Here is a 14,932-nt window from a genome sequence, read left to right on the forward strand (position 1 = left end):
GAACGGCTGCTTCCCTACTCTCCCGGTTCTGTGTGCTGAGGAGGACATGCAGTGACAGGAAACTGGCCTTCCCCTTAGTCCTTCCACCTGAAGAGGAAGGACGCAAACGTGCTTTCAGAGCAACGTCATCATCTGTGACAGGGAGGCGGCCACGTAAGCTGCTCAGTGCGAGCACTCGGTAACTAGCAAGGCACAGCGTGCAGGCGCCAGTCGCCTCCCCGGCCCCCGCCCACCCCCCCCCATTTCGGTTATTGTTCCCCTAAATGCCTGGGAGTGAGTACATTCCCAAGCCTGCCAACCCCACAGACCTCTTCAGCCTCTCTTCCAGGAACGGCCTCGCCTTTCCCCCACAGGTGCTGTCACGCAGCCCTCCGAGGGCATGTTCTGGTCTCACCTGGACCCTGTGCAGGGTCCTCTGACGTCCTTTCAAGTGCAGACAACAAAGTCACTGTCGAGTGTCCCCCTTCTCCTCTTCGCCAGGAGACAGCCGGAGCCCCCAGGCTCCCAGTGTCTAGTACCACCTGTGGCTAGATGGGTCTCTGAGTCGGAGTGGGAGCTGTGTCTGTGGGGCTTCCTGGGGGCCAGGACCCTCACCGGGGAAGCACGCCCGACGGGCCTGCAAGGCTCCCAAGGGGCAGGAGGGAGTTAAGAGGCAGCAGGCGTGACACAGATTTGTTGAACTATCTTACAGCAAGACGGCATTTTCAAAGATGTGCCCGAATGTAAATATTTGTCAAGGCAGGAGGAGCAGGTGCTCCTCAGATAACTTATTCGTCCTCTTTGGGGGCTGAGGCAGGGACAGAAGGTTTGAGTCTTCTTGTCTTGGCAAATATTGATGTTTAAGAGCAAGATAATATTGCAAATCTGTTTTGAGAATAAGTATGATTTTTTTGGTCCCTGTAAACATTTCAGCTTTTCTCATTCTCTTTATATCTTATGTTCATCAAAAAGATAAAAAATAAAAAAAATAAAAAAAAAATCCAAATGCACTTTCCCCCCAGTATCATCACAAAAAAGCAGAGTTAAAAATCACACACAAAAAATGCAAGAGACAAGATTGCGGCGGGGGGGCAGGCTGTACTCAAAAATATAACACACAGCCTCAAAAATCAGGAAAAAATATTTTAATTTTAGTGATCTTTAATGGTTTTTATTTGCAAAATAATTATAAAGCCTACTGTTTTAGGACCAAAAAAAATGGTTGTGAATGTAAACTGTAGGGGATATCCCGGCATTCACCATCTGTTAGTATGACATCTAGGATGTTTTTCTTCCTCTTGGTGTCTGTGACCACACTTATCCCTGAGGCCCAACAGGGGAACAGGGCCCATGAGTCACAGTGCTCCTGTGGCAGCCTGCGGAGCCGGGGCCCGCCACGGGCAGGGCGGGCCCCGAATTTGACTCGGCTGCTACATCTAGGAATTTTTTTAAAAAAACACGTTGTCCTTCCCTTCCTTCAATATTTCCAAAGGGCTACAGAAGAATCAGACTGCTAAAACTTGTTGGAGAAATGTGAAGTGATTAAAGCCTTTAAAAAAAAAAACACACTGCAGCATAACACAAAGGAGCCAAACTGCACAAAATCAGCACGAGGCGAACAAACTCCTGCATGATGCCTCCGCGTTTAGGCAGAACAGGCCGTGACATTTGCAGGCCCGCCTCGGAACTCTGTAATTCTGAGACTTACTTGAGTACTTGTTGTCTAATATTGTTTCTTAGCTGGTTCTTATTGAGGTGGGGGCTCCACGTATGAGTTGCTAAGTGGTTCGCAACAAAGTTGTCAACGCGTTGTCTCAGATTCTGGTAAGCAGGCTGGAAAGAAAAAAAAGACACAGATGCTGAAAATCTCTAATATTATACAAACAATACTGGCAGTTTCAGGAGTTGAGTTTCTTTAACAGTATCGACAGAGTGTCAACATGGCAACAAAGTTTTACAGTTTACGTTTGAAGATAGGAGGAGTACAAAAAGAAAGACATACCTGTCATTTGTAGACAAGGAAGGGAGAAGAAAACAAGGCACCAATAAATGTTACTGCGATAATTTGGAGCAAAGAAAGGGAGAGGAGAAGAGAAGCAAGCCTTCATTGAGAATGTGGCATATGAGCTGAACCTTCAAGGTTTCACAATGCAGCTGGGGATTCAAGACCGCCTGGTAGGCACAGCCAACTATATAGGCAAACAGCAAGTGGACGAGAGATTGGGAGCATTTGAACCCTGCTCCCGACCCCTGGGCAATTGTTAAGTCCAATTTGGTTGGAGAAGAGAATACAAAAAAGCAGAGAAGTGAGACTGGAGACATAGCATGGGGCCAGGTCCTGGACCTGGGGACCTGTGTAAGAAGTTTGGAATTATGGGACAGAGAATGGTAAGTCACCACCCATATGAGCAGAGCGATATATGTGATAGCTGGGTTTTCTGATGATTAATCTTCTTACAGTGAAAGAGTAAAGAGACACAAAATACACTTCACACAGTGTGCAACAGAGTGATGAAGGTCATACTGGGGTGGCAGAAATGAGCTGGAAGGCATGGATCCTAGAGGTGATGGAGGGACAGCCACTGGAACTAGGCATTACATTTGATGTCAGGCAGTGGCTGTCAACCTGAGTGACTACCCCCCCCTCTTACCCCCCGGGACACATGGCAATGTCTAGAGACAAATGAGGGGGCTGCTACTGGCATGTAGTGGGTGGAGGGTAGGGATGCTGCTGAACCTTCTATGATGCACAGGGGAACTCCCCACAACAAAAAACCACCCAGCTCAACACGTCAACACTGCAGAGGCTGACAACCCCTGATGTACGGGAAGCAGGGCAGAGGACACATATTACGTCATCTCTTCTTAAAAGGCCACTGCCTAGAAGGAATGTCTGGCCCTCAAGCAGGACTATACGCTCTGTTCCTAACTGTCTCCCACCACTCACATTCTTCTTATCTTTCTTTTAAGTGGCTGCAGTGCAGATGGATTTGAGTGTCTCCAAATGATTTTAAACTATACAGCCTCATCTCCCGCCATTTGCTCCCTTACCCTCCAGCAGTAAGCTCTCATGCCTTTAATCTTCTGCAACCACCATTCCCTCTACCTGTCCATCTGGCAAACTTCTCACCTGCAGAGCTCGCCCTCACGCACAGTCTTCGTTTTCTCTACGTACTACCATCTCAGTAGTTCTTGCGCTGCGCTGCATTTTGGGAAGGCGGATTTTTACCTCCCCACTGAAGCGTAAGCCTGCTCCTTCCACTCTCTTGACCTTTGTTTTTAGGAAGCTTATCACACTGCTTGGCAGACAAGCAACTGAAGCTCAGGTGTTAGCAGAGATGACTGGGGAACCATCTCTGGAAGGGATGACGGCTCCGCCCCTTGGTGGTGCCCTTGTATCCCTTCCGCTTTCCAGACTGTCCCTAATTCCTATTACCAGTCCTACAAGAAACAGTCTCGTGATCATTTGTCACGTTCCTCTCCATTTATCCCGAATTGGTATGAACTAAAAAACTAATCCTTTCTCTCGATGATTTTCAGCAAAACTGCACAACATATTTCTTCTTGCCAGTACTCTCAAGTCTCAAAAATATTAAGCTAAAAACATCACAAGGCCCTTAGCATGCTAGTCGTCCTATGGCAAGCTCAAATTTGAACAACAGGTAATTTTCCTTGTTTTCAGTTTTCCTTTCAGTAAAAAGCCTGGTGACTCAAGACAGAAGGATTCCAGTATTCTTCTGGGAATGTTTCTCTATCTCTTCCTCCTTTTCCAGTGCTCAGGTCTAAAGCCTTCAAGTCACTCTTGACTCCTCCCCTTCCCTTTCACCGAAAATCCAAGCCATCAACACATTCTGCGGGCACTGGCCTCACAAGGCATCTGGAATCTGACCACTTCCCATTACCAGTCTGGCCCTGTGCATTCTCTTCTCCTGTCTAGATCACAGCAACTCATCTTCCTGTGTCTACCTTTGCCCACCTGGAGTTTATGTTCTATGTAGCAGCTACTGCAAATCTTTTAAAACTAGGGCAACCATATAATTTATTGTCCAAACCAGATTACGACTGAGCGTGAAGGGGACACCCTTAGTAATGACACACGGCCAACACATCTAAAATGGAAGTCAGAGCATGTCCTTCTTAGGCACAACACCTGCCGAAGGCTTCTCAGCTTAGGTGAAAGGTAAACTCTTCCAAAGGCCTCCAGGGCCAGCTAGAGCCATGAAGGGAGGGAGGGGCGCTCCTACCACACCCCCTCGTCAGAGTTTCTGCCCAAGGCTCTCCCTACAGCCTGTGACCTCTACCTGGGATACTCAGCCCTAGAGAGCCGCAGGGCCCTCAGCTCCTTCAGTGATGGGTCACACGGCTTCTCATTTGCAATCGCCCCTGAATTTGCTCAAAACAAATCAGTCCTTTGCAGCCCCGTCCCACTTCCTTTCTTCCATCGGCCCCATCACACATTATTCATTGTCCATTTTTCTCTGCTGGGATTAAGTTCCAAAGCAGCAGGGACTTTTTGTTCACTGCTGCATCCCCGATATCTAAAACTGTGTCTGGTACATCGTAAATGTTTGTTGGGTAAATAAATGCATAGAGTTTCGTCTTTGTTGTAATCTAAAATCGAATTTCCTTTCAAATCGAAGGGAAAAAAAAAACACAGACAATAATAACCAGTGACCAGGAGTCATTGGCACCTGAGAATGTATCCACAAAACTGGCCTCTGTTACCTAGGGAGAGGTGCCCTGTTTACTTGTTTGGTAAGCTCCCTGCCTGGGGAAGAAGGGGGGACCACTCAACATTCCGTGCTCACACTCTCCAGTTGACAATCAGTGCAAAGGGGTCAGAATGGCTTTGTAGCCTCTTAGTTTACCCCACAGATCTGGGAATTGGGGGTCTGGAGCACGGGAGCCTCAGCATTAGTTGCATCCTGGGGCTGCCCAAGGTTCCGGTTCTTTGGGTAGGAGGGTCGATTCAGTCTACTACCCTCAGATCTCTTTTGGCTGGACCAGGACAGTTTGAGGGATTCTGTGGTCTTCTGGAGTGGCAGTGGCCTTTGGAACTTCTCATCTTGCTTTCGATACACGGGGCTGGATGATAGTGTTGCTCTTGGAGAGCATCTGGTAGGTATCAAATGTCTTGATCCTTAACTACGCATGTGACTGACATTGCAGCGGCTGCCACAGCCCTCTGTACTGTACACTACAGGTCACAGTTTGGCGAAGTCGGTCTTCAGGGTTCAGTGATCAAAAGCTCCACAACACGAATGGTCTAAACTCTAAGGTGTTCCGAACAGACAAGACCCCAGGATTCCATTAAAGCGACACTCCTTGCATGAACAGGGAATCTTACATCTACTTTGGCCCACTAGCCACGCTGATAGGAACGTCAAAGTTTTCTTTTCTCCTATGAAAGTCTTTTATAGGCTTTTGTATGTTTTTGAGACTTTCAAACTTACTACGTTTTGGGGGGGGGGGGGAGAGGCAGAACACAAGACCAAACCCCGCTGGGAATGGGTCTGACTTCAGTTCTACCCTTTTCTAGCATCAAACATTCAAGCAGGAGACCTTACTCTGTGTTCCCTGAACACTCTCTGAAGCTACACATGAGGCTGAGCTGCAGACACTGCCCAGCCAATCGTTTCCAAACCGTAGAAGCAGCATTCTAACACATATGGGTGCATTTTTCTTGGGAGGAGGTCCTAGGTTTCATTGCACTGTCTAAGAAATTGTGCTTTTCTCCTTCTGCCCCAGGAAAGGTTATAAGGCTCCACTTTTGGAGGGTCTGGCAGAAATATCGGACACAGCAATAATACTTAGTGGGGACAGAGTGAAGAAAAGCCTGAGCCTTCTATATGGTACCCCCATCAGTATGTTTAAACTTTCAATCTGCATACAGAAGAACGGATCTGTAGGCTTCCAAGAAAAGCAAAGTGAAATCTCCACTTGCAGGGTACAATCAACCAGCTTCATCTGGGTAACATTTATCTAGCCATATCTACTAACCCTCTCCCATTAAAAAAAAATAAAAGAAACAAAGGCAATAGGCATTATTTAAAAACAGGTGGCTGTGCGTACTCCTTACAACAAAGCGAGAAAACGACATACTTCCTGCAGAGATAAACATTCCACGTAAACCGAATTCTCGGTGGTGCAAAAACTCCAGGGCCCCGAAAAGGCACACTGTGTACTCTGGTCCACACGGTGGGCCGGGGTTCTCGTAAGGAAAGACGCTCCTAGATTCACACCAAGGTGTCCCCAGAGGAGACAGCAGGACTGTGTGTGTGCGGCTCACCCCCAAGGCCAGCGGACACAGAGCCGCAGGGAAGAATTGGTGGACGTCGCAGACACTCCTTCCCCAGAGAAACGAGGCTCCTCAGAACAGCTGAGCACGCTATCAGAGAGCCCTCACCCCATCAGGACGGTCCCATGGGCCCAACCAGATCTCGGCCCAAACCAACCAACCTGCCTCCCCCGGCCCCACTGCCCCAAACCAAACCAACCAAAGGACCAAACCAAACCAACCAACCACCAACAGCAACAACAAAAAACAACAAAAAAACAATTTTACAATCACTCCCAACTGAGGCTTCCTCCCTCAGTTGCTTCCAGAATTTCAGACTCTATTGGTTTCCATCCCTCTCACCAAGATTGCTCCTTCTTGGCGCCCTCTGCTCCTTCTTTGCCAAACCAGGTAAGATGACCTGATTCCTTCACTCGGACACGTGGGACTAACGCCGCCCTCCCCCTTTGCAGACCTTCCCCTCTTCTCCTTCCTCTCGCAAACTGAACTCTGCTCTCCTGACCCTCTTCCCCTTTCTTATCTGCCATCACTTGCTCTCCATCCTTCCCCCACCCCCTCCCCTCCGCCCCAAACCCCATTCTCACCTTGGAGAAGTGGCTCGGCCTAAGTTACCTAAGTCAGACAGTCACTGGTGGACACTGAAGCCCTGATGCCCTCATCCTACCTTTTCGCTGCCCAGCTCCACCTTCTTACCTTTGCGCCCCTCCCCCGACCCTCATCCAGTAACGCACACGACAAATAACTCGGCTCGATGACCAGTTAACTTCTCCAAAGGACAAGGATATGACACTTCCCGCCCAGAAATCTTGAAGAGAGGAGCATGGATACAAAGTAAACCGCGCAAAAAAAAATGAATTAGAGATGAAAGCATTGGTTAGTGTTTCCAAACGCCTCTGCCCAAGAATAACGGAGTCTCGCTCAAGGGCACATTCCGAGCGCCTAAGCCGCATAGTAGGTGCTCAGCACCCACTAGGCGGCTGGACGGTGGCACCGGCCGGCGAATGAATGAACGCACCGCGCCGTGCACGGGGCCCGGCGCCGAGCGGCTGCACGGGAACCGGCGGAGCGGCGCTCGGAGGGGCCCCGGCTGGGGCGGCAGGGGCGCAGCCCTGCCACGGACGCGCAGGAGGACGCGCGAGAAGGCAGCCCCGGGGGTCCTCCCCTGGCCCCGCACAGCGGCGCGCCCCGCACCTTAGTGTCCACGTCGGCCAGGCAGTCCCTGCGGAACTGGTCGAAGAGCCCCTGGCTCTTGAGGTGGTTCACGATCATGGCCACGAGTTGCGGGTCCCCCGCGCCGGCCCCTGCGCCGCCCGTCCCGCCCGCGCCGGGGCCAGCCCCGGGGCCGGGCGGCGGGGGCGGGGGCTGAGGCTGCGGCGGGGGCGGCGGCGGCGCGGGGGGCGGAGGCTGCGGCTGCGGGTTGGTGGCCATGGCGGCCCGGGCCGGCGAGCGGGCGAGCGGGCGCTCCTGGGAGGCGGCGGCCGCACCGGTCCCGCCACCTGAGGGAGGCCAACGGGATGTTGTTACGGAACCAGCGGATCCCGTGCGACCCCGGAAGTGAAAGGGAACCAGGGCAAGCGGAGGAAAAGGCGGTGACAATAGCAGCGGAGGGCCAACGACGGAATCCGCCGGGGGCCAGTTCCGGCCGCCCACCGCGCAGGCGCGCTGGGGAGGCTGGGTTGCGTCCTAGGAGGTGGCGGGAAGGCGGAGCGGGCCGGGCCGGGCCGGGCCTGGGGCTGGGGTGCGCTGTGGGCCAGCGTTCCACCCGTGCGACTCCCGGAGGCCGAGGGTCCACTGGGATCTTGCTCGGAGCCGTCCCGCGCGGGGATGCGAGACGCTGGCCCCGTGCCATCGTTGGCGTTTAGGCTTGACGCTCTGGCTTTCCTGTTGCACGAATCAGTCGAGATCCACTGCTTATTCTAAACTCTAACCAAACCTTCGTTCTCATGATCCTTCCCAGTTTTCCTGCAAGGAGGTAGCTCCAGGGGCCTCCTTGTCCCCATCCCATCCCTTTTTCCTTGGGCCCACCCCTAGGCCAGCCGGCTAGAACCGGTCCCTCCAGCGCCGTTTTCCAGCTCGTGAAGACGAATCCAGAGGCTGTTAATTTTAAGGGTTTTGCTTTTGATTCTTATAATCATAGCAGGTCACGCCTGCATAGCATGCACTGTGTGCCAGGCTTGGCATCCAGAGCGTCTATTGCATTAACTCATTCAGTCTTTGCGACAACGCTACTCTGGGTCTTACAGTAACCCTCAATTCTCAAAGCGGGAAACTAAGGCCCAGAGCGATGAGCTAAATTGCTGGAGGTTGCAGAGAAAGCAAATCGCCTGATTTTGGACTGTTATCTTTAAAATATTAGTATACGATCAAAGCAAAATAAGTATTACCGATTTTCATAGCTATTAAGTAGAGTGTGAAAGTTATTGGAAAATGTACCTCGATGGAAGAAATGGCAATCATTGCTTTTTAAAATTCGTACGTCTGCGGATGAATATGCCATTGCTATAGAACCAGAAGGGTTGCACATCAGTTTATTTCTATTTTTAGTTTCTATAGCTGTATGCTCTCAGAAGCCCTGTTCATATTAAACAAGTACTGTACCCGGGGACGATGTTTTATTGTTGCAATGCCACTCAATTCGTCAGCTCAAAAAATAAGATTTCATGATCTGTGAGGTGACTATTCAATTAGGCCCTCCAATTTTATTGAAAGTAAAGAATTGAAAACCACCTGACTTGCCAAAGGATTTGTTTGCCTCGTCGTTATTCCTTTGGGAGTCTTTGTTTATTTTTCCAGTGTCTAAGAAATACACCAAATAGGTTTTACCAAGACATCAAATGACTCTGAAGTAGACCTCTTTTCTCCTCAATGAGATGTACCACGTTTACCTGATACACTCACACTTCCGGGAGAAATCTAACCATTTTTCATTCTCATGAAGTGTTGGCTAAAATGCTTTTTATTGTTGTTAGGTGGTTCAATTTAGTTTTTGCCAAAACTTTGCAGTTTATGATGCAGCTCATTCAAGGTGAAACTGTCAAGTATGAAAAATGTTTGTCATATAACCTAATTCACAGAACCCGTTCTCATCCTCACACTAGCCAAATTGGGTTTACTTTCCCTCAGAAACAGTTTGACTTAATTGCTTCAATTTCAGTAAAGCGTCATGCATTTTGAGGAGTATAATGAAGACGGCAGAGACAGTCATGAAATGAATCTTAAAAGATTTATTATTGTACTAAAAGCAATCAAGATGAAAATGGCGTAAGGTATAATTATTTTATCCATTTTCAAAATTAGTTATGAAAACAAGATGAAAATATGACATGTTTTCCCCTTTACCTAATTACCAACCATGCAATCTATATTGCTAAATATATGTTGTAATAAGTATGTAGTATGGTAAAAGACATGGTATTTTTTTTCCTTGGATATAGATATATCAGATTTATTTGGACTTGGGGGAATAACTAAGTAAGCATGATCCATAAAAATTCAGTGAAATTCCACAGATGTAATTAATCATAATGATCAAACTTTAAAAAACATAATGAAAAATAAGGTATTTGCTCCTGAAAATGAATTGGTTCAGTGACTAGAAAATAATTTTTGTTTGTGAACAGCATATAGAAAATCTTAAGTATCTCCAAAATGTAAAGTGAGGATTATAACTGAAATAAATCCCAATTGACTTTATAAAATGTATGTTAACAGCCTCATTGAATAACACATTACTGATTAAATGAAGAAATGTAATATTTTTGTCTATGAGTTCAAGGTGTACACATACTGGATATAGTACAGTTTGAACAATGTTGTAGCCTTAGACAACATTCTAGTGACCTTGAGAAGAACTGGGCACCAGACACCTTTTCTTTTCTGCAGCTCACCTGGCTCCCCGCACCCCACCCCTCCCCCGTCCAAACACCCTGCTTCCTGGGGATAATCCAGCGACAGTCAAACGGTGGTTCACAATGCAGTCATCTCCTAACCCCAGGGAGCCCACCTGCTTATGAGGCTGTTGTTTCCTTTCCCTCGCTTCCCCAGGGCATCCTGGCTCCAAATCGTGCCCCAGGCCCACCCTTGGGTCATCAAAGGCTGATGAGTATCATTTCCTAAATGACTTCATCAACCCAAAGCCCAGGTGAAACTTGGGAAGTTCGCTTTTTCCATAACAGAATACATGCTTAGGTGGGGTTCCAACCATGAACAGTTTCTGTCAGAGGAGGGTGGAGAGGAGAAGATGCATTATTTGCCTTTGCAAAGCAAACTCCGTGGCCTCAGCCATTTCACTATTTCCATTGCAGAATAAAATAGCCAAAGAAGTTGCAGATGGTGGTTGGGCAGAGCATGGTACAGTTATACATGGAGGAAAGGGGATTGCTTTTTCCCCTGAAATAACTTGAAAAAAGTGTCACTCTTCTGGGTTCAGGATATGGAGAGGAGGGTGGCATCTGGAGATGGCAGGGTGGAGAGGTAGAGGGGGTGGTTCTGTAACATTTGGCAGAGACTGGAAACCTCCTCATTCTCTGCCAGTCCCAGTGCCCAAGAGTCGGGGTGCTTTAAAAACGGTAGCTGTGTGAGCATGTGTACCTGGAGAGGCTGCAGAGTTGAAGTGGTGGATGAGTGCCGGCTGCAGGGAGATGGAAGGTGGGTTTAGGACAAGAGAGCAGTGATGGCGACAGAGCGCTAGGGTTGGGTTTCCTAAGCCACTGGGACATGGGAGCAGGAACTCCAGAGGAGGAGAAAACTCCTGACGTGGGGTGGGGGAGGAAGGCTTTCTGGTGAAGTACGGCTTATCAGTCACCTTAGTGATTGTTCCTTCATGGGAAAGAGTCCTTTGTGGGTCATCAGGTGGGTCATCAGGTGGTCATGAGCAAGGGAACCTCCCCGAAAGGAGTCACTCACACGGTTGTCTTTCCCCAATGCCAGGTTTCTTAGGGGTGACTCCGCAACAATCCATTAGAGTCCATGCAGCTTGCACACAGAGAGGGGGAGCTTACGGGATGGAAGCCGGCAGAGCCCGTGTCTGGCGTGAGGTCCTGGTCACACGGCCACACCCGTTGTTTTAGTTTTCAGTCTGTGCCTGCTTTTGCGGCAAGGCCAGAGTTGAGATGGACTGTGTGGCTTGCAGAGCTGAGAGTGTTTACCGTGTGACCCCTCGCAAAAAACGTTTGCCAATCCTAGAGTAAAAGGGGTGGCAAAGGTGTGGCTGTGAGACTGGAGTTGGGAACTTCTGCATTTAGCAGGCCACAAGCTGCCTGCCTGGACAGTGGAGATAATGCCCGATTTAGAGTCGTAAGGAATAATCCAGCTCATATCAATGACAATGGTTTTTCATATGCAGTGCATATGAAATGAATGATTAAGAATGGATGGAGTTTGGACTAAGAGAGAGGGAGGGCCCTACCTGTTGAAAGGACAGATTAAAGGAAAAACTCAAGGTGAGAGTTTGCTTTTGTTACAGTCTCTATCATGTCATGAATGAGAAGAGAATCAAGGAAGAAAAGCAGGTCTCTAGTATGATACTGTGTGCACACGAGGTACTTAATAAATGCTCATTGAGGAGCTCAGTAAATGCTCTTAACCTTACTTCATTTCTGTTAGAAATACTCTGTGATGCAGCCCTGGCTGGTGTAGTTCAGTGGATTGAGCGCAGGCTGCAAACCAAAGGGTCACTGGTTCAATTCCCACTCAAGGTACATTCCTAGGTTGCAGGCCCGAGTGAGAGGCAACCACACATGTTTCTCCCTCCCTTCCCCTCTCTAAAAATAAATAAATTTTTAAAAATCTCTGAAGAAAGAGCTATTCTGTGATGCAGCTCATGTCCATTACACTCAGATTTGCTAACCTGTTGCTCCCATGCAGATCTGCCTAGGAAAGGAAGGTCTGTGGGCTTGGGCCCCTGAGCCAATATGCTCATTGTAAACACAAAATATGCTTGTTGGGCACACACAGTGTCTATAAGATAAAATAAGCGTAATCGGATAATGTGGAAATGGGGGCAAAGTGGAAGAAAACCAGTGTGTACCAATGTGGAGAGGTGCTGAGACGGGCTGAGTTAATCAAGGAAGCCCTCTGCAGGAAGGTGGTCTTGAACTTAGTTTTGAAAGAGATGATGGATGCTGGACGGGCAAGGGGAAAGGAAGGCGTGAGCAAGTTGTTAAGCAGCTTCATACTCAAGGTCGGTCATAGAAAAGATATATGCATACAATTACAGGCATATTCACTCCTGAAGTGGGCATTTTTCTTAATTTTGATTTACATGAAAGAGTAGATAGCTTTTGACTAACGGCTGTCAGAGAAACTAATTTAAATTTACGTCTAAAGCGGAGGCAGATTTATTTTCATTTCTTAGACTAGCTGTGTGATGTGTACAAGGGGAAGGGTGGACGGAGATGCCTGCTTTTCTAATGGTGACGAGGTGGAGGCGGAGCTGCGACTGGGTTTGCATCTCAGCTTTGCTCTTTTCCAGCTGCGCTGCTGTGGGTGAACCGCTCAGCCTGTCTGTGCCTGGTTTCCTTATCTGTGAAATGCAAAGAATAAGAGGCATACCACAGGGTTTCGGGGGTGGATTGAGATGATTTATTTATTCCACAAATATGTTTTCAGCTCCTCATATGCACCCCGAACAAGCAAGAGAGAACACAGGTGAGAAAAACAGGCAAACCCTTGCCTTACCAGTGCCTTTGTTTCAGTGGAGTTAGCTGGTCAGCCAACAAAGGCGTGAGCGTAACAGCAGGCAGAGATAAGTGCTGGACAGAAGGGGGCGTAGGGTGATAGAAGGGAGGGCGACCGGTTAGCTAGCGACTTGCCTGTTAGGGGAGGCTGTTCTGGGATCTGCACGTCCAGGTGAAGCCAGCCCTGGGAACCGCAGAGGAGCAGCACCCCCCCCACCCCCGCCCCCGCCCCCCGCAGGGAGAAGAGCTAGCGCTGAGGTCCTGGGGCAGAAACCAGCTCGACGTGTTTGGGGAGCAGATATCAGGCCATTGGAGACGAAGAATATCGGGCAAGGGGTAGTAGAGTAGCGGCAGGTGGAGTCAGACCACGGAGGGCTTTCACAACAGGGCCAGGGGATGTGTTTTGTCTCGAGCGCAGCGAAAAGCCCCTAGGGAATTTTAAACGGGTGGACGACATGGTTTCATCATGGACATGCAGTGCTCACCCCGGTTCCAGCGCAGGAGAAGCACTCGGTATATGCTCTCTGCTGTTACCCTTTCATTCCCCCCTCACACCCGCCTCGTGGGGTGGCTCCTGTGAAAGGGAATCCTTCCAAACCCGGTCTGGGGCAGAACTGGGGGGCTGGTGTGATTTTCGGCCCACCGGGGAAGGCTGTAACGTTCCTGATAAAGCACCAGAGGGAGTGTTTTTCTGATGGACTTTAATGCCATTGAGAGGCCTTCTGGGAAGCTGGATGGACTTGGGTGACTGTGTTTGCTAGATGCGCCCAGTAACCTTTCACCAGATTCCAAAGGCGCAACGGATGCTCTTTGAGCCCGATGTTATCTCACTAGCCTTTAAGTCAGGCATTCCGCTTTCCAGGCTCCGGCTGAGTAGTGTTTAGTAAGTCACATTTGTTTACCTCCCTACAGAACATCTTCAAACTAGTTTGTTTGTTTGTTTGTTTTTGAAGTCGTTTCCCTCGCCAGCAAGCTCGAATTACAATGTGGGTACATGTTCACAGCCAGTTTATCTCAGCAACGGCTTCGACGGTATTGGTAATACCTGCCATTCCGCAGACGAGGAAACTGAGGCTGAGAAATGTTAAGTCACTTGCTCAGTTCCACAGGTCTCCTCCCAAAGCCTGTGCATGTAAGCTCTCCACGGCCCTCCCCCCAGGGACACCCAACTCAACTCAGCCCAGTGCTCTAAGGAGCAAAGGACATCTGAACCAGGGGGAGGGCCTAGGTCCCGGCTATCACATTCCTCTTCCTTTCATCGCAATTCCCTTATTGTTTGTTTTCTTTTATGCCGATGTTTCAAGACTGTCATTCTGTGATTCGTTGTGACCCACCCTCAAATCTACAGGCGGGCAACAGTAGGGTTACAGTTGTTCAGATGGAGAAAGGCAAGCGGGTGATGATTATTACAATAACTGTCTTAACGCAGAAGAACGTCACCTATAACTATGAATGTGCTTTTGCCCACCCCTGTAGGGGGGGCTCATCATCAGTCTGCTTTTTGAGCGTTAAGAGAGTTCTCATTTGTTCTTCCACTAAACTGAACCCAGTCTTCACTAGGATGGAGCTCCTCTCCCGCATGTGGACAGCCACGAAATGAATTCTTCTGGTCCCGGATGTCACTTGCCTGCAGGCAGAACCTCCATCCGTGCAAGCCCAGAGCTGTAATTCCCTAGCGTATGTGACTCACGCCTGTCACACCACTAGACGGGTGTGGGCCTGCTGAGCTGAAGTGAGTTAACCTCGCGAGAAAGAAACCCGAATGAGATCCTTGAGGGGTGCTAAAACACTCTGGCTTATTTGGGGCTGGAGAATGGGGGGGGCGTTCCCCACTTCTAACTAACAAGCATTATTTCCTTAGAACAAAACGGACTCCTGTCAGTACACTGGAGTCAGTTCACACAGGCTCAGGTTAAATTGTCAGGAAATTTGTGGAGTAGTTGATGCCAAGTTGGTGGCTGGAAATGGGCCACAGTGG

The 14,932-nt window shown here is 49.0% G+C and overlaps 1 protein-coding gene and 1 non-coding gene across 2 annotated transcripts in view; both read right to left on the bottom strand.

Annotated features, from left to right (window-relative positions):
- Positions 1 to 7,831, bottom strand: part of BOD1L1 (biorientation of chromosomes in cell division 1 like 1) — a 49,589-nt gene extending 41,758 nt beyond the window's left edge. The window contains exons 1-2 of the mRNA XM_036018827.1: positions 7,469 to 7,831; positions 1,688 to 1,812 (exon numbers count right to left, since the gene is read on the bottom strand). Of these exons, the coding sequence (XP_035874720.1) occupies positions 1,688 to 1,812; positions 7,469 to 7,705 (362 nt within the window). The 5' untranslated portion in view covers positions 7,706 to 7,831. The remainder of the gene's footprint in view (positions 1 to 1,687; positions 1,813 to 7,468) is intronic.
- On the bottom strand, positions 1,279 to 1,411 carry LOC114493669. The gene has a single exon (XR_003684281.1). It is a non-coding gene; the product is annotated as a small nucleolar RNA SNORA5 (small nucleolar RNA).
- Positions 7,832 to 14,932: the final 7,101 nt, after the last annotated feature.

This window comes from Phyllostomus discolor, chromosome 1 (assembly GCF_004126475.2).
Source record: "Phyllostomus discolor isolate MPI-MPIP mPhyDis1 chromosome 1, mPhyDis1.pri.v3, whole genome shotgun sequence".
NCBI lineage: Eukaryota > Metazoa > Chordata > Mammalia > Chiroptera > Phyllostomidae > Phyllostomus > Phyllostomus discolor.